Genomic DNA, 20195 nt, shown 5'->3' with positions numbered 1-20195 from the left:
ATTCAGTTTTGGGTTTCATAACCTTGGTCATTGGGAAATGTTCAATTCACTTAAGAATATACGCTTCCAACATATCATTATGTTTATCATTAGCTTTATCAAGGCAAACACAAGTTGAATGCAAGGTATTAGCCTAGAGAGCTGAGACCTTATGAATCTTCAAATCCTGTAGGTAATGCCTAGCACAGAACATTATTACAGATAACAGATGCCAAATAAATGCTTACTGAATTGAGCTGAATAGCAAGGGAAACGTTGTCTGGTTATCAAAGTGCATTATCGATTTGGGTCTTCCTTGCTGTGTCTTACTTTCTCATTTCCAGAAATCAACACTTAGGTTCCATTAAAAAAATTATGTGAAACAAGAAAAATGCTGACTTTTCTAAGTTTATTCATTTATTCATTCAACAAATATTTGATGAACACCATGCGCTAGGCACTGTCCCAGGTTCTGAATATTTTAAATGCATGCTACCATGTTGTAAACAGTAGTGTGTAATAATAAGAACCCCACTGATTCCGTGTAAACTAACTAAAAGTTCCTGATGTGAGAGTTTAATGAGCTGCAGCTTAGAGAGTTTGATATGAACCCTTCATTGAATGTAGTCATATTCTCTAATACCGCTAATCATATCATGTCAAATCTCTTATTGGTAATCATTAGGTAACCTGCATCTCCCCATCCAGAACCTTAAAGGTATGGAGTTGATAGTTAGGTAAGGAAGATGTGGCTACTGGAAAGAATGAACAGACTAGGAATTCAGAAACTAGGCTGTGAAGTGGTGTCACCTCCCTAAGGCACTTAATTCTGCAGAATCAGTTTCCCCTATCTGTAAAATAAAGTGAATTAGCAAAGTGGTAAAGCCTCTTTTAAGTTTGATTATTTTATAATCTTAAATTAAGATCTCATGAATTCTATATCCTCAGAAGACGATAACTCCACATTATGAGTTTTGGCTCAGTTCTTATTAGTGATGCAGACTCTTCCCTTTCCTCCTGTGTTGCGACATCAAACAGACAATACATATGCCAACTAAAAATTGTTTTTTGCCTTCTGGTTCTATAAGAATGAAGTCAGTAGCCACTGCAGCCGCTAAACTTCCCCACACCCTGAAAGGAGTTCAGGGTGGAGATCAGGAATGAGGCCCTCCGTGCTCCAGGAAAAACTGGCACAACAGGTCTTCAGTTAGGTATTTTCAGGAGAATTTATGAGCCCAATTTCTTGCATCTTCTCACATCTACAAAAGCACTAAAATCATTAACAGAGACACCTGCTCCTCGTGACCAGCACCAACCTTCTTGTGACCAGCAGCAACTTTCTGCCAAAATGTGTGCTGAAGGGCACATACGTCCCCTTCACCAAAGTCACATATATACTGACCTCCGCACCTCCTCAGAGCAGCTGCTCAGAGCTGCCTGAAAGCCTGTATCCCCGGCTACAGTCCTCGTTCTGCCCCAAATAAAACTTAACTCACACCTCTGTCGCTGTACATTATTTCCGTTGACACGTACATACGTATATAAGTATACATATGTATATTTTAAGGTGGTCCCCAAGAACACCCTTTACAGGTGATCCACCCCTCCTGCGTTTTGCCCAAAGTACTTGATGATTTAGCTCCAGCATGAACTTCGGCGTCCTTTGCAGATTTTCTTTTCAAACAGTAAAGAGATTGAAAAAGGATGGGGAGAGGCGGCTGACTGGTGCATATGTGATCACTGCCAAAATTTAATTCTTATTTTTCAAGATAAAAGGTTTCAGACTTCAAGGAGGAGTTCACTTTGTTGTGGCTGAATTTTAGACAGTTCCTCGGGCTAACGGTGGATATGGAGAAAGGCAGCAAACCACGGGAAGAGAGGTCTAGTTTAAGTCCTGAGCTCGGCGGGGCTGGGGGGAGATAACGGAGACTTTTACAATTTAGGTAAAGAGAGTACTGCAACGAAAAATGAGCTAGCCCCGAGGGTGGCCTTGAGGTGTAGGCCACCTGCCTAGCCCCGGGACTCCAGGTGATTTCAGATGCCGGAACCACGGGAGGCCCAGGTTCTGGCTGTGGGTAGGACTGGATGAATCGTAAAGTGGGTGTTTCTGTTTTAATGGCTTTCGGATATATTCTGCAAGTAGTAACCTACCCAGGTCATGTGACTCACCCCCCCCCAAAAAAACCCCAAACCCCAAACCCACAAACTGACAAATCTACAATGTTGAGATATTTACACTTGTTAGAAAAAGTTGTACTCAAACCTTTTTATCCAATGTATTTCATTCGAAGCCAAAGATGTGAACTGTCACAGCATCCACCTGACGGAGTTTGACACCTCGCTCCCCGTCACGTAGGGTCGGGGCTGCAGCTCAGCCTGGAGCTCCAGCACCGCCCGGATTCTCCCAGGGCGCGCGCCCGGGGCCGGTGGGCCGGGGGCAGGGAGGGCGTGGAGCTGGTTCCCCTGGAGCGCCCAGTCAGCAGCGAGGCCCGGCGGTGGCGCTAGTGACGTAGGCCGCGCTTCCCTCCGCCCCACTGCGGGCCGAGGCTCAGCCCCGTCAGCCTCGCGAGCTCGCGCGCGCGCAAAGCAGGAGGAGGAGGGCTTTGGGGCCGGCCGGCTGTCGAAGGGCGACGGGTCGCGGGAAGAGGGAGAATGAGCATGCGCAGCAGCTCCGGTGAGGGCGGGGGAGGTGGGGACCCGTGCGCGCGCGCACGATCGGCCCGGGGCGGCCGCGGGTGGAGGGGGCGGTTCCTCGAGTGTCGGCGGCAGGAGGGTTGGCAGGCTGGCGGCAGGTGCTGCCGCGGCCACTGCCGCCGCCGCCGCCGCCTCCGCCTCCTCCGAGTCCCGGGTCTGCTCGTCCTCTCGCGGTGATGAGCTGAGCCCCGTCGGGGGCTGCACCTGCCGGCTGCCCATCACCCCGGACCTCCCGGCGTGACCTCGGCCTCCTCGCGTGCCCGGCCCCCGCGGCTCCGAGCTGCCCCTGAGAGGGAGCGGCAGCGGCCTCCTCCGACCCGAGTTACCGCTCGGGGGCCGAGCAGGGAGAGCGCCCGGCCCCCTCCCCTCCCCAGTCCGCCGTCCTCGATGTCTCCCCGGCGGGGAGGGGGCTGCCTGGGAGACGCGCTGAGCGGCCCCCCCCGGAGGCCCGTCGGCGGCAGCAACAGCGACCAGCCCGGCGACCCGAAGCCTCCCCCGGCGGCGGCGGCCTGGAGGAGCCGCGCACCCGCCGCCGCCCCCGGAGCCTCGCAGCCGCCGCCGCCGCCCGGCGCCGGAGGAGAGGGCGGCGGGCGCCCCCCAGGGAAGATGAAGGCGGAGGGGGGCGACCACTCCATGATCAACCTGTCGGTGCAGCAGGTCCTGAGCCTCTGGGCCCACGGGACGGTGCTGAGGAACCTTACGGGTAATTGATGCGCCCGGGGTGGGGACTGGGATGCGGTGCCGCCCCTTGCCTCCCTTCTCCCTCCCTCGGAGGGGAAGCGCTCCTCGCCGCCCCACCCCCGAGCGCGCCCCGCTCGGGAGCTCGCGGTCCCAAGTCCTGGCGAGGAAGGTGTTAATTGGATCCGCTCCGCTCCTGTTCTGGGGGCGCCGACGCCAGTCCCCCGAGACCCCGGCTCCAGAAGCGCTGGGGGAGAATCCACGACCCCCGCCTCCCCTCCCTTCCTGCATGGGGAGGGCCGGCGACCGCCCTGCTTCTGTAGTACGCGTGGAATAGCTTTAGCGCTGAGACTTGAGTACAGTTAGCCTTTATTTATCTCCCCACCTCCATACACACACACACGCACACGCACACGCGCGCGCGCGTTTCTTGCTCTTTAGGTCTTTTTCTAGTTTAGCTCTTTTTCTTTCTTGCAAATCTCAAATCGAATGCAGGACTTAAATTCCCTGCTCACAATGATCAGTTTGCTTCAACTGTTAATTTTTGTTTTTTTGCGATATAAATGACTCATTAATTAGATTATATTAGGTCACGGGCTGGGTCAAGGTCTGGTGAATTCTAAGCACTTTTTGCTTTAACCGTATATCTCCTCCCTCTCCTATTTCCTTTTGTCTGTCTGACTCCCTCTGGCCTCAAGCTGCTGCTTCTGTGACATTTGATAATTTTGTGTATTTCCCTTCATACGTCAAGGCTATCAGGAGGGAATTGGACTTAATATATTATAGTAATTAACATCAATTTCTAGTTGTAAAAGTGAGCAATAATACTCATAAACTTTAAAAATCAAATTTGTAGGTCTGGTTTGTGGTGAAACTTCTGGCTTGGTTAATGCAGAAATGCTTGTATTATACCCTGACTTTAAAAAATACTCGCTAAAGATTAGTGTTTACAAGAAAGTAATTTCAGTTGCAGTTTGATGACTCCTCAGTGCGTGCTTCTCAGGGAAAAATCTTAAAAACATACTCAGGATTTAATTTTTGGAAATGTGTAAGACAGCTAATTTTGATAGAGCATTAGTATTTCAGAATGCATTATGTTAAACTGGTTAAGACTATGGAGAATATTTTACAAATATAACCTGTCTTGATAGGATACAAGATATTATAAAATCTAGCATTACATGGAATTCAGATATTCATAGAGAAAAATTGGGATTATTTACCACAAGGTTGAGTTTAAAGACGCTGTGTGCCTTGAATGTGGAAACTGCTATATAAAATTAACATGGGGCGGGGGGCTTCCCTGTGGCACAGTGGTTGAGAGTCCGCCTACTGATGCAGGGGACACAGGTTCGTGCCCCGGTCCGGGAAGATCCCACATGCTGCGGAGCGGCTGGGCCCGTGAGCCATGGCCACTGAGCCTGCACGTCCGGAGCCTGTGCTCCACAACGGGAGAGGCTACAACAGTGAGAGGCCCACGTACCGCAAAGTAAATAAATAATAAATAAATAAAATTAATGTGGATTCTGGATTGGATTATAGTGCCCTCACTTTTAATCTGTGGTTATTTAACTTGGAGCACACTGACCTTACATGCTGGTTGCAGGTCAGGAACATGTTTTTAGTCCTGAAAACCTACACTGACATAAGAACCATTTCATAATTCAATTGAATTTTGAGATAGACCGCTTTATTTTACTTATGGCGTTCCTTGTGTTTATCCACTGTTACTATTTCAAATGTTGTATGAATTATGTTTATTGGAGTAAAATGAAAAATAAGGATTTAAGAATATGTATTTGTATATGTTAATGACTGGCTTAGCTCATCGGTGGGTATTTAGAGAAAATTAGCTTTGGGAACCATAGAGTAAATGTAAATGTAACTTACCTCTCGGGCAGATTTAACAATATTTTAAAATATTTACTTTAACATTCTGAATCATTACAGTGGCTTCCTGTTCCCATAGGTCAACCGTTAGGCTAACAATAGTAGTTTCAACCCAGGGTTAGTTCTAATTATCTCCTAACATAGTCCTAATAATCAGCTGTTGCTCATTGGACTTGCCATTTTATAAAGGGTATGGGATATGCTGACCATCCAAAACCAGGACTGAGCGGGGACTGAGGAGCATGGGAACCTCTTCTAGGAAATTTAAATAGAGTCTGAGTACGCAAAATTCTGTAAAAATGGAGAAAATAGATTAGAAATAGGCTTCACCAGCAGGTGAATGTACCACGTTAGGAACCCCATCACTGCTAAAAAGTAGACTCCGTAAGTGGTAACATTCTGATGTGGTTCATCATGACCTTCTCCATGCTGGTGACCTTTGCGATCCCAGATGCAGCTTGGTCATTAGTTAAGTGATGCCTCCTACAGTGCCATTTATTTTTTTTTGGCTTCATAATTAAGATGTAAGTTAAAATTGTTTAGTTTTTTAACATCTGTATTGGAGTATAATTGCTTTACAATGTTGTGTTAGTTTCTGCTGTATAACACAGTGGATCAGCTGTATGTATACATATATCCTCATATCCCCTCCCTCTTGCATCTACAGTGCCATTTAGAACTTAGTCTATTAAAAACAAACACACAACTTCTAAAACAAGATAACTCCTATTTATTAAATGCCTGCTATGTATCAGGCAATTTACATATATTATTTCTAATCTTCAGAGTAACTCTCCAAAGCAGATTTACAAACAAGCTCAGAGAGGTAAAGTTGGCCCACATCAAATAGCTTGAAATGGCTGAGCTAGGCTTGAAACCCGTCTCTGCCTACAGAATTACTCTTTCCCCCTTTCCAAGCTGCTTTAGCTACTTCTTCTCTGTTCTCTATAAACAGAATGAATTAAGTGCTTCATCTTGTTCCTTCTGCTCCTTATACATGCTTTTGTTGTTATATTTTTCAATTACATTATAATTTTTATTTGTCTCTTCTGGACTGTGAGCTTTTTGAGGGTGGGGTCATTGTTGTAATCATGGAATTCTGGAATCCTAGCGTATTGTATCTGGCACGTAGTATATGCTCAATGCATGTTTATTGAATTGAGCTTTTAAAACAATACTTAACAGTTGCATGATTAAAACATTCTAGTCACCTTATTTTCAGCTACATCTGTTTGAGTGAATATGCTTTTTTTTTTTACATCTTTATTGGAGTATAATTGCTTTACAATGGTGTGTTAGTTTCTGCTTTATAACAAAGAATCAGTTATACATATACATATGTTCCCATATCTCTTCCCTCTTGCATCTCCCTCCCTCCCACCCTCCCTATCCCACCCCTCTAGGTGGTCACAAGGCACCAAGCTGATCTCCCTGTGCTATGTGGCTGCTTCCCACTAGCTATCTATTTTACGTTTGGTAGTGTATATATGTCCATGCCACTCTATCACTTTGTCACAGCTTACCCTTCCCCCTCCCCATATCCTCAAGTCCATTCTCTAGTAGGTCTGTGTCTTTATTCCTGTCTTACCCCTAGGTTCTTCATGACATTTTTTTTCTTAAATTCCATATATATGTGTTAGCATACGGTATTTGTCTTTCTCTTTCTGACTTACTTCACTCTGTATGACAGACTCTAGGTCCATCCACCTCATTACAGATAGCTCAATTTCATTTCTTTTTATGGCTGAGGAATATTCCATTGTATATATGTGCCACATCTTCTTTATCCATTCATCCGATGATGGACACTTAGGTTGTTTCCATCTCCTGGCTATTGTAAATAGAGCTGCAATAAACATTTTGGTACATGACTCTTTTTGAATTATGGTTTTCTCAGGGTATAGGCCCAGTAGTGGGATTGCTGGGTCATATGGTAGTTCTATTTGTAGTTTTTTAAGGAACCTCCATACTGTTCTCCATAGTGGCTGTACCAATTCACATTCCCACCAGCAGTGCAAGAGTGTTCCCTTTTCTCCACACCCTCTCCAGCATTGATTGTTTCTAGATTTTTTGGTGATGGCCATTCTGACTGGTGTGAGGTGGTATCTCATTGTAGTTTTGATTTGCATTTCTCTAATGATTAATGATGTTGAGCATTCTTTCATGTGTTTGTTGGCAGTCTGTATATCTTCTTTGGAGAAATGTCTATTTAGATCTTCTGCCCATTTGTGGATTGGGTTGTTTGTTGTTTTGTTATTGAGCTGCATGAGCTACTTGTAAATTTTGGAGATTAATCCTTTGTCAGTTGCTTCATTTGCAAATATTTTATCCCATTCTGAGGGTTGTCTTTTGGTCTTGTTTATGGTTTCCTTTGCTGTGCAAAAGCTTTGAAGTTTCATTAGGTCCCATTTGTTTATTTTTGTTTTTATTTCCATTTCTCTAGGAGGTGGGTCAAAAAGGATCTTGCTGTGATTTATGTCATAGAGTGTTCTGCCTATGTTTTCCTCTAAGAGTTTGATAGTTTCTGGCCCTACATTTAGGTCTTTAATCCATTTTGAGCTTATTTTTGTGTATGGTGTTAGGGAGTGATCTAATCTCATACTTTTACATATACCTGTCCGGTTTTCCCAGCACCACTTACTGAAGAGGCTGTCCTTTCTCCACAGTACATTTCTGCCTCCTTTATCAAAGATAAGGTGACCATATGTGCGTGGGTTTATCTCTGGGCTTTCTATCCTCTTCCATTGATTTATATTTCTGTTTTTGTGCCAGTACCATACTGTCCTGATTACTGTAGCTTTGTAGTATAGTCTGAAGTCAGGGAGCCTGATTCCTCCAGCTCCGTTTTTCGTTCTCAAGATTGCTTTGGCTATTCGGGGTCTTTTGTGTTTCCATACAAATTGTGAAAATTTTTATTCTAGTTCTGTGAAAAATGCCAATGGTAGTTTGATAGGGATTGCATTGAATCTATAGATTGCTTTGGGTAGTAGAGTCATTTTCACAATGTTGATTCTTCCAATCCAAGAACATGGTATATCTCTCCATTTATTTGTATCATCTTTAATTTCTTTCATCACTGTCTTATAATTTTTGCATACAGGTCTTTTGTCTCCTTAGGTAGGTTTATTCCTAGATAGTTTATTCTTTTTGTTGCAATGGTAAATGGGAGTGTTTTCTTGATTTCACTTTCAGATTTTTCATCATTAGTGTATAGGAATGCCTGAGATTTCTGTGCATTAATTTTGTATCCTGCTACTTTACCAAATTCATTGATTAGCTCTAGTAGTTTTCTGGTAGCATCTTTAGGATTCTCTACGTATAGTATCATGTCATCTGCAAACAGTGACAGCTTTACTTCTTTTCCAATTTGGATTCCTTTTATTTCCTTTTCTTCTCTGATTGCTGTGGCTAAAACTTCCAAAACTATGTTGAATAAGAGTGGTGAGAGTGGGCAACCTTGTCTTGTTCCTGATCTTAGTGGAAATGCTTTCAGTTTTTCACCATTGGGGATGATGTTAGCTGTGGGTTTGTCATATATGGCCTTTATTATGTTGAGGAAAGTTCCCTCTATGCCTACTATCTGCAGGGTTTTTATCATAAATGGGTGTTGAATTTTGTCAAAAGCTTTCTCTGCATCTATTGAGATGATCATATGGTTTTTTTCCTTCAGTTTGTTAATATGGTGTATCATGTTGATTGATTTGCGTATATTGAAGAATCCTTGCATTCCTGGAATAAACCCCACTTGATCATGGTGTATGATCCTTTTAATGTGCTGTTGGATTCTGTTTGCTAGTATTTTGTTGAGGATGTTGCATCTATGTTCATCAGTGATATTGGCCTGTAGTTTTCTTTCTTTGTGACATCCTTGTCTGGTTTTGGAGTCAGGGTGATGGTGGCCTCGTAGAATGAGTTGGGGAGTGTTCCTCCCTCTGCTATATTTTGGAAGAGTTTGAGAAGGATAGGTGTTAGCTCTTCCCTAAATGTTTGATAGAATTCGGCTGTGAAGCCATCTGGTCCTGGGCTTTTGTTTGTTGGAAGATTTTTAATCACAGTTTCAATTTCAGTGCTTGTGATTGGTCTGTTCATATTTTCTATTTCTTCCTGATTCAGTCTTGGCAGGTTGTGCATTTCTCAGAATTTGTCCATTTCTTCCAGGTTGTCCATTTTATTGGCATAGAGTTGCTTGTAGTAATCTCTCATGATCTTTTGTATTTCTGCAGTGTCAGTTGTTACTTCTCCTTTTTCATTTCTAATTCTATTGATTTGAGTCTTCTCCCTTTTTTTCTTGATGAGTCTGGCTAATGGTTTATCAATTTTGTTTATCTTCTCAAAGAACCAGCTTTTAGTTTTATTGATCTTTGCTATCGTTTCTTTCATTTCTTTTTCATTTATTTCTGATCTGATCTTTATGATTTCTTTCCTTCTGCTAACTTTGGGGTTTTTTTGTTCTTCTTTCTCTAATTGCTTTAGGTGCAAGGTTAGGTTGTTTATTCGAGATGTTTCCTGTTTCTTAAGGTAGGATTGTATTGGTATCAACTTCCCTCTTAGAACTGCTTTTGCTGCATCCCATAGGTTTTGGGTTGTCGTGTCTCCATTGTCATTTGTTTCTAGGTATTTTTTGAATTCCTCTTTCATTTCTTCAGTGATCACTTCGTTATTAAGTAGTGTATTGTTTAGCCTCCATGTGTTTGTATTTTTTACAGATCTTTTCCTGTAATTGATATCTAGTCTCATAGCGTTGTGGTCAGAAAAGATACTTGATACAATTTCAATTTTCTTAAATTTACCAAGGCTTGATTTGTGACCCAAGATATGATCTATCCTGGAGAATGTTCGCTGAGCACTTGAGAAAAATGTGTATTCTGTTGTTTTTGGATGGAATGTCCTATAAATATCAATGAAGTCCATCTTGTTTAATGCATCATTTAAAGCTTGTGTTTCCTTTTTAATTTTCATTTTGGATGATCTGTCCATTGGTGAAAGTGGGGTGTTCAAGTCCCCTACTATGAATGTGTTACTGTCGATTTCCCCTTTTATGGCTGTTAGTATTTGCCTTTAGTATTGAGATGCTCCTATCTTCGGTGCATAAATACTTAACAATTGTTATATCTTCTTCTTGGATCGATCCCTTGATCATTATGTAGTGTCCTTCTTTGTCTCTTCTAATAGTCTTTATTTTAAAGTCTATTTTGTCTGATATGAGAATTGCTACTCCAGCTTTCTTTTGGTTTCCATTTGCATGGAATATCTTTTTCCATCCCCTCACTTTCAATCTGTATGTGTCCCTAGGTCTGAAGTGGGTCTCTTGTAGACAGCATATATATGGGTCTTGTTTTTGTGTCCATTCAGCCAGTCTGTGTCTTTTGGTGGGAGCATTTAATCCATTTACATTTAAGGTAATTATCGATATGTATGTTCCTATTCCCTTTTTCTTAATTGTTTTGGGTTTGTTATTGTAGGTCTTTTCCTTCTCTTGTGTTTCTTGCCTAGAGAAGATCCTATAGCATTTGTTGTAAAGCTGGTTTGGTGGTGCTGAACTCTCTCAGCTTTTGCTTGTCTGTAAAGGTTTTAATTTCTCCATCAAATCTGAATGAGATCCTTGCTGGGTAGAGTAATCTTGGTTGTAGGTTTTTCTCCTTCCTCACTTTAAATATGTCCTGCCAGTCCCTTCTGGCTTGCAGAGTTTCTGCTGAGAAATCAGCTGTTAACCTTATGGGGATTCCCTTGTGTGTTATTTGTTGTTTTTCCCTTGCTGCTTTTAATATGTTTTCTTTGTATTTAATTTTTGACAGTTTGATTAATATGTGTCTTGGCGTGTTTCTCCTTGGATTTATCCTGTATGGGACTCTCTGTGCTTCCTGGACTTGATTAACTATTTCCTTTCCCATATTAAGGAGGTTTTCAACTATAATCTGTTCAAATATTTTCTCAGTCCCTTTCTTTTTCTCTTCTTCTTCTGGAACCCCTATAATTTGAATGTTGGTGCGTTTAATGTTGTCCCAGAGGTCTCTGAGACTGTCCTCAGTTCTTTTCATTCTTTTTTCTTTATTCTGCTCTGCAGTAGTTATTTCCACTATTTTATCTTCCAGGTCACTTATCCGTTCTTCTGCCTCAGTTATTCTGCTAGTGATCCCTTCTAGAGTATTTTTAATTTCATTTATTGTGTTGTTCATTGTTGCTTGTTTCATCTTTAGTTCTTCTAGGTCCTTGTTAAATGTTTCTTGCATTTTGTCTATTCTATTTCCAAGATTTTGGATCATCTTTACTATCATTATTCTGAATTCTTTTTCAGGTAGACTGCCTATTTTCTCTTCATTTGTTAGGTCTGGTGCATTTTTATCCTGCTCCTTCATCTGCTGTGTGTTTTTCTGTCTTCTCATTTTGCTTATCTTACTGTGTTTGGGGTCTCCTTTTTGCAGGCTGCAGGTTTGTAGTTCCCGTTGTTTTTGGTGTCTGTCCCCAGTGGCTAAAGTTGGTTCAGTGGGTTGTGTAGGCTTCCTGGTAGAGGGGACTAGTGCCTGTGTTCTGGTGGATGAGGCTGGATCTTGTCTTTCTGGTGGGCAGGTCCACGTCTGGTGGTGTGTATTGGGGTGTCTGTGGACTTACTATGACTTTAGGCAGCCTCTCTGCTAATGGGTGGCGTTGTGTTCCTGTCTTGCTAGTTGTTTGGCATAGGGTGTCCAGCACTGTAGCTTGCTTGTCGTTGAGTGAAGCTGGGTGCTGGTGTTGACATGGAGGTCTCTGGGAGATTTTCGCCGTTTGATATTACGTGGAGCTAGGAGGTCTCTTGTGGACCAGTGTCTTGAAGTTGGCACTCCCACCTCAGAGGTACAGCACTGACTCCTGGCTGTAGCACCAAGAGCCTTTCATCCGCATGGCTCAGCATAAAAGGGAGAAAAAGTAGAAAGAAAGAAAGAGAGAAAGAAAGAAAGAAAGGAAGAGGGAAGGAAGGAAGGGGAAAGAGGATAAAATAAAATAAGATAAAATAAAATAAAGTTATTAAAATAAAAAAATTATTAAGAAGAAAAAAAATTTTTTAAGGAAAAAAAAACGGATGGATAGAACCCTAGTACAAATGGTGAAAGCAAAGCTATACAGACAAAATCTCACACAGAAGCATACACATACACACTCACAAAAAGAGGAAAAGGGTAAAAAATAATAAATCTTGCTCTCAAAGTCCACCACCTCAATTTGGGATGATTGGCTGTCTATTCAGGTATTCTACAGATGCAGGTACATCAAGTTGATTGTGGCGCTTTAATCCGCTGCTCCTGAGGCTGCTGGGAGAGATTTCCCTTTCTCATCTTTGTTCTCACAGCTCCCGGGTTTCAGCTTTGGATTTGGCCCCACCTCTGCGTGTAGGTCGCCGGAGGGCATCTGTTCTTCGCTCAGACAGGACTGGGTTAAAGGAGCCGCTGACTGGGGGGCTCTGGCTCACTCAGGCCGGGGGGAGGGAGGGGTACGGATGCAGGGTGAGCCTGCGGCGGCAGAGGCCAGCATGACGTTGCAGAGGCCGGCGTGACGTTGCACCAGCCTGAGGCGCGCCGTGCCTTCTCCCGGGGAAGTTGTCTCTGGATCCCGGGACCCTGGCAGTGGCGGGCTGCACAGGCTCCCCGGAAGGGAGGTTTGGAGAGTGACCTGTGCTCGCACACAGGCTTCTTGGTGGCGGCAGCAGCAGCCTTAGCGCCTCATTCCCGTCTCTGGGGTCCGCGCTGTTAGCCGCGACTTGCGCCCGTCTCTGGAGCTCCTTTAAGCAGTGCTCTTAATCCCCTCTCCTCGCACACCAGAAAACAAAGAGGGAAGAAAAAGTCTCTAGAGTGAATATGCTTTTAACTAGGACATAAAGTGTTTAAGCAATTTATATAGATAATTGTCATACTTTTAAAACACAAAAATGCTTTTTTTGTGCTAGTTACCATTCTTTCATGTATTTTATTTAATCTTTTCAACCATCTTGAGAGAGATTAGTGTTTATCCTTATTTTACAGGTTCAGACATTGAAGCAAAGAGTAACTTGCTTAGATCTGGTAGCTAATAAGTGAAAAATTATTACCTTTTTTCAGATTATGATAACACATATTAAGTCAGAAGGCATTTTTGTCATCATCATAAACTTGAAAATGAAACAGGTAATAGAAAGGAGCATAGTATAACCAGACTGATTTAGATTTAAGAAATGACTGTGAAGGATTTGCAGAAATCTCGTTAATAGGAATTCTGGTTAATTAAAAAGTAAATAAAAGGGTAATGTACCCTCATCTTTTTTTTCAGTTAACAGGTATGATTTATTCCTCTGTCTGTATCTTATCCCATAGGTGAAGCAGAATTTTGACCTTTTTATCTCAGAGGCCAATCTCTTGAAAGTAGTCTTGTGTATGTATTACTTTGATAGAAATATATTTTTTAAAAGTGACGACAACTAGAAATTAGAATTAGCCAACATTTTAGAGCTAGAAGTTATGTAGTTTGATTACTTCCTTTTAGAAATATTGAGATATACATGACTGGGATCAAACAGTCATTTAATGACAGAGCCAGGACTAGAACTGTTGTTCACTGACTCTCAGTTCTGTGCCTTTTGCTTTTATTCCACATCTGATTTTAACTCAGGCAGGTCTGATATTTGATAAATCTTAAGGCACTTAAGAATAGCTGTGTAAGTATTTGCCCCAAATGAGCCCAAGAATGGATGAATGGAACTAATTTTTGTCCAGAAATAAAAGATACTGTACAATGTAAGATATTATTGAATAGTGATAATAGTAATAATCTTTCTAAAATTTTAAGTTGCCATAGGCTATGTAAAAGTTAGTGATCCATATTTACTATATATCTAGTTTTAGAAATCCTACCAAGTTCAATCTGTTTTTTCTCCTTCCTGGAAGACAGTAGTACTATGGGGATTTCATATAGAGATTAACACCTGGAGACCCCATCTTTGTTACTTGGTAACTATTGCCAGAGTTCTCTTCTGTATGTCACTTCCCACAGTGTGTGATTCTCAGGATTCCTAAATTGTTTGTTAACTGTGTATAGGTTATATGCTTATTCAGCTCACTCAAGTAGAGAGATAGGTGGCTTCCTTCCTTCCCATACAGTTTTTCTTTCTCTGAATATGTCCTAAATCCCTCTTGCCCACCACAACCTAAAATTAGAGTCAGAATGTATATACTCTTTCAGTTTTATGGGTAACCTAACTTCAAAATAACGATCTACAATGAAATGTTTCCTTTTGCTTTACTTTTATTTTCTTCAACTATTTTGGCTCCCAACTTTGTGTTCCCACCCAAATTTGGTTGCTAAGAGTTTCGAGAAGAATTTTTTACTTAGAAGGAGGCAGGATCCCTAAACCCCCGGATAAACACAGAGCTGGGCTCGGGTTGGGAAAGGAATAATTGGTTCCTTGGAAAAAAGGCAAAGTCTGGCTTCAGGCTCATCCCCTCTCTGTGTCAGCAGCAAATGTGGGCGCAGATGCACCTCTCTATTGGTATAAACATCGGGAAGCTGGGAATTCAAACTGGAATGAAGGTCAAGTGTGTGTGTGTGTGTGTGTGTGTGTGTGTTTACAAAATATATATGTGCTTATTTATTTTTACTATATACATACACACTGTTATATTTCCCGTTTAGATTTTATAGTTGCTAAGCCACTTTAGTGTTAATAGTGACTATCAGATAAAAAAAAAGAGAGAAAGGGGGAAAACTTGGGTACCTAGTATACATACTTGTAATTGTTCACACCTCATACTAGTAGAGCCAGCAACTTCGTTTGGTGGTGCTCCCAAACTGGTATGCTTCTCTCAGTCCCTGCACGTATTCTAGTGTCCCATTAGGTTAAGTTCCTCCTCCTAAATGCTCTATTATAGGAGGTGAGTTTATGCAGATAAAATTATTTCAGATGTCCAATTATAGAAATTTATGTTTTGTAAATGTAGCCCTAAAGACAATGTGCTACTCTTCAATATTTGTGCCAGACCCCCAAATTTACTTTTTCTGAAATACATGTGAAAAATCCCTTATTCTTTTGTGGTACTGAGCCAATTAATAAGTACTGATATGATTTGTACTTTATAGGATTTTGCCATTTGGAAGACTTACCTGTGTTATCGAGAATGAAGCCACTGTAATTTTTCAAAAATTAGAATTGCCATCTTCAGGTTTTTACATTCCTAATACCCATCTCTTTATCTTTGAATCATATATCAGTATCCTCTGGCGGTACCATGTCCAAGGTCCAGATGATGTTTCTTAAACCTAAAGCAATTTCCAGATAAGTCTTAGGACTGTGTAAGCTATGATTTTGATTCTTAAATGGTTAACTATCAGAATATAAATATATTTATCTTTGCTTTGTTTAGTGATTGGAATAAAGGACCAGAAAAGTAAGATAATTCAGGAGGAAAAGTTAGAATAACTAGGGATATTTTTCCTGTAGAAAGGAATTCTAAACAGAAGAGGAAGGATGAGGCAGAGATGGGGAGGAGGAATTGGAACCAGGGAAGGAAACTGGAATTAAGAACGGTCAGATGTAAGAGGAGAGCCCAGAGAATTCAGTGCATTGGACTTACCTTAGAATCAGATGAATAATTCTAACAATGGCTATATTTATTGAACACCTACTATATGTCAGGTACTGTACAAAGCATTTTGCGTGCATTTTACTTACTATAATTGAAGTGGCCATACAATGTATTTTATTAAATGTATATAGAAGAATTATACTAAGAAGCAGTGTCTAGCATTTTCAAGGATCAGCCTTGTTGGATATTTCTTGATCATGAGCATTTGCCAGTCTCTGTGGCAAACACTGATAAACAAAAATGAAAATGTCAATCATTCTCCATAAGGGGCTCATGGTGTAGAGAGGCGAACTAACCTTCAGGTTAAGTCGTAGTTCGGCGGCTTGCTGAGTTCAGGGAGAACCAGGTAATGGGACTTTGAAGACAACAAAAGAGGTAGAGAGTAGAGAAAGAACCTGTTTAAGGGATGATGGAGAGAGAGGAGAGGTGATCTGTTTTGAGGATGGTTCAGGAATACCACCAGGACTTGATTAAATTTTAAAGTATTATATTGCTTTTGGATAACTATGTGTAGCCAGTATGTTTTATTAATTAATAATTAATTAATTTTGGGGCTGCATTGGGTCTTCATTGCTGCACACAGGGTTTCTCTAGTTGCGGCGAGTGGGGGCTACTCTTCGTTGCGGTGCACGGGCTCTAGGCACACGGGCTTCATTAGTTGTGGCACGTGGGCTCAGTAGTTGTGGCACATGGGCTTAGTTGCTCTGTGGCATGTGGGATCTTCCTAGACCAGGGATTGAACCCGTGTCCCCTGCATAGGCAGGAGGATTCTTAACCACTGTGCCACCAGGGAAGTCCCGCTAATATGTTTTCATTATAAAATTCTCCCTCTCTCCAGTCCCTACCATGAATTAATTTAATCCAATATGGTTACTAAATCTTGCTACATATCAGAATTACCTGGGGCTGGTTGAGGGTACAGTCCATAGACCCAGTCCACAGCTATGGAATTAGAATCCTTGAGACCAGGGCCTAGGAAGGTACATTTTAAACTAGCTCTTAAGGCGATTTTATTACTGAGAACTCAAGGATTGGGAACACTGGATTTTTTTAAAATGAAGCTTTTCTGTGATCAATTTGTAACTGTGTTGTGATATATAATGCAAGTTAATGTGGAGTGTTTAGTATAGCTAAAGACTTATTAAAATTTCAAGATAGGGCTTCCCTGGTGGCGCAGTGGTTGAGAGTCCGCCTGCCGATGCAGGGGACACGGGTTCGTGCCCCGGTCCGGGAAGATCTTTTATAACTTTTATAACTGAGTAACTAATCGATTATGGGAAAGAACAAATTGAATGGCATCTTTTAGGAAGGTAGTGCTGTGGCTTAAATGTAAAGCAAATTTTAAACTATTTTAAATAGCCTTAACCTGATTTTTTTTTAACAGCAAATGATATTCTGATTGTTTTAAATTAAAAATTTATTTTTCTAAGAATTTTTTTTCTATTCAATGATGAGTACTGTAATTTACAGTTTAAAATTATATAATTAGCTGGTGAAAGGGTAATTTGGTTTAAGTGGGTAATAAACAGTATTGCTGTAAGCTTTGAGAGAGGCAGTATATTCAAGCAGCTCTTGAAGGTGTCACAATTAAATTTAAAAACTAATGTTTTTGCTCTCTTTTAAGAAGTGGAAGCAGGCAGCTATAAAATATCTACAATAGCTTTAACTTCTATGTTAAATGAGGCTTCAAGTGAAAAAACGCAACAACTTATTTTTAAATCTGGTTAAAATATTAGAATGATTAAAAATAAGAAAACATATTAAAAAATTTATTTATTTTTGGCTGCGTTAGGTCTTTGCTGCTGTGCGCAGGCTTTCTCTAGTTGTGGTGGCTTCTCTTGTTGCGGAGCACAGGCTCTAGGCGCATGGGCTTCAGTAGTTGTGGTACACGGGCTCAGCAGTTGTGGCTCACGGGCTCTAGAGCTCAGGCTCAGTAGTTGTGGCACATGGGCTTAGTTGCTCCACAGCATGTGGGATCTTCCCGGGCCAGGGCTTGAACCCATGTCCCCTGCACTGGCAGGCGGATTCTTAACCGCTGTGCCACCAGGGAAGCCCAGAAAACATATCTTTTATGTTTACCTTCATTTTAATTTTCTTTGTTGCTCACTTCTTTGTGGAGCGTTAAGTTTCCATCTAGAATTACACTCCTGTTTGAAGAGCTTCCTTTAATATGCCGTGTAGCACAGGTCTACTGGCAGTTAATTTTTCCAGTTTTTTTTTTTCCTGGAAAAAAATCTTCATTTCACCTCCAGTTTTGAAAAATGTTTCTCCTGAATATAGGTTCTGACTTTGCATTTTAGTTTTTTAAAGTGTTACTGTAATTTGTCATCTGGTTTGGTTGCTTCTGATGAGAAGTTTGCTGTACTTTTTATCTTTGTCCCTCTGTGTGTGTAATGTCTTTTGTTCTCTCTTTCTTTTTTCCTTATTTCTTCTTCAGTACTTCCCCTTTATCTTTGTTCTTTTAGTCATTTCACTGTGGTGAATCTAGGTATGTGTGTGTGCTTTATTTTTGTTTTTTTATTTTTTAGTTCTTTTGGGAGGTCTTTTTCTTGCTTAGGATTCTCTGGGAGTCTTAGATTTGTGGTTTGATATCTTTTATTAGTTTTAGAAATTTTCGGCCACTGTTTCATTAAATATTTTTCTTCTCCATTATCTCTTTCTTCTCCATCTGGGACTTCAATTACATGTATGTTAAACCATTTGAAATTATTCCATAGCTCTTGGATGGTTCCTCTTTTCCCTCCTACTACTTCTTTGTTTCCCCCCCCCCTCTTTTTCTCTTATATTTCAATTTGAATAATTTCTATTTGTCTACTTTTACATTCACTGATTATTATCTTTTTATTTTTGCGGAACATGGGCCTCTCACTGTTGTGACCTCTCCCGCTGCAGAGCACAGGCTCTGGATGTGCAGGCTCATTGGCCATGGTGCACAGGCCTAGCTGCTCCACGGCATGTGGGATCTTCCTGGACCCGAGCACGAACCCGTGTCCCCTGCATAAGCAGGCGGACTCTCAACCACTGCGCCACAAGGGAAGCCCACTGATTATTTTTAAAAAATTTTTTATTGAAGTGTAGTTGATTTACAATGTTGTGTTCATTTCAGGTACATAGCAAAGTGATTCAGTTATATAGATAGATACATAGATAGATAGATAGATAGATTCTTTTTAAAATTCTTTTCCATTATAAGTCATTACAAGATATTGAGTATAGTTCCCTGTGCTATACAGTAGGTCCTTGTTGGTTATCAATTTTATGTATAGTAGTGTGTATATTTTAATCCCAAACTCCTAATTTATACCTCCCCCCCTTTCCCCTTTGGTAACCATAAGTTTGTTTTCTATGTGAGTCTATTTCTGTTTTGTAAATAAGCCCGCTTGTATCATTTTTTAAATTCCACATATAAGCAATATTATATGCCAGGGGTCCCCAACCCCCAGGCTGTGGACTGGTACCGGTCTGCGGCCTGTTAGGAACTAGGCCGCACAGCAGGAGGTGAGTGGCAGGTAAGTGAGTGAAGCTTCATCCGCCGCTCCCCATTGCTTGCATTACTGCCTGACCCATCCACCCCCGCCCCGGTCCATGGAAAAATTGTCTTCCACAAAACCAGTCCCTGGTGCCAAAAAAGGTTGGGGACCGCTGTCATTTGCTATTTGTTTTTCTCTGTCTGACTTAATCTCGCTTCGTATGATGATCTCTGGGTCCATCCATGTTGCTGCAAATGGTATTATTTCATTCTTTTTTATGGCTGAGTAATATTCCATTGTACCTATGTACCACATCTTCTTTATCCATTCCTCTGTGGATGGACACTTAGGTTGCTTCCATGTCTTGGCTCTTGTAAATAGTGCTGCTATGAGAAGTTCACTGATCCTTTGCTTAACTATGTCAAGTCTGCTGGTGAGCTCATTAAAGGAAGTCTTCATCTCTGATATTATGGTTTTTCTGTTTTTGCATTTTCTTGTGTTTTTCTTTTAGGCAGTTTCATTTGACTTTTTCTTGGACTCTCCATCTCTCTGCTGAAATTCCCCATCTGTTCTTGTGCGTTGTCTACCTTTTCCAGGAGAGTATTTAACATGTTAATTATAGTTAAGGTCTCTGTCTGGTTGTTTTAAAATCTGGATCATCTCTAAGTCTGATCACTTTATTTCTTGACAATAAATTGGTTTTCCTGTTTCTGAGGGTGTCTTAATTCAATATTTTTTTAATTGAATTAAGGACTTTATATGTATAACAGTAGTGACTGAGGTATGTAATATCAATATTTATGCCTGGAAATGGGCTTCTTCTGCTAGACCAGTAGGGTGAAGGTTGATTTAATTTAGTCAGGAGTGAGCTGAGTTTGAGCTTTCTTGTTATGGTTAC

The 20195-nt window shown here is 41.3% G+C and overlaps 2 protein-coding genes across 3 annotated transcripts in view; one reads left to right on the top strand and one right to left on the bottom strand.

The window, feature by feature from the left end:
• NEDD9 (neural precursor cell expressed, developmentally down-regulated 9) overlaps positions 1-2412 on the bottom strand; it is a 292001-nt gene extending 289589 nt beyond the window's left edge. For both annotated transcript variants that reach the window (XM_060307849.2, XM_030881426.3), the window contains exon 1: positions 2243-2412. The gene's annotated coding sequence lies outside the window, so the exon portion shown is untranslated. The remainder of the gene's footprint in view (positions 1-2242) is intronic.
• Positions 2413-2720: 308 nt separating this feature from the next.
• TMEM170B (transmembrane protein 170B) overlaps positions 2721-20195 on the top strand; it is a 42395-nt gene continuing 24920 nt past the window's right edge. Inside the window, exon 1 of the mRNA XM_030881429.2 lies at positions 2721-3376. Coding sequence (XP_030737289.1) covers positions 3061-3376 — 316 coding nt within the window. The 5' untranslated portion in view covers positions 2721-3060. The remainder of the gene's footprint in view (positions 3377-20195) is intronic.

Source organism: Globicephala melas, chromosome 11, assembly GCF_963455315.2.
Source record: "Globicephala melas chromosome 11, mGloMel1.2, whole genome shotgun sequence".
In the NCBI taxonomy this organism is placed as follows: Eukaryota; Metazoa; Chordata; class Mammalia; order Artiodactyla; family Delphinidae; genus Globicephala; species Globicephala melas.
The sequence above is the reverse complement of the archived record's forward strand: the minus strand, read 5'-3'. Positions and strand labels throughout refer to the sequence as shown.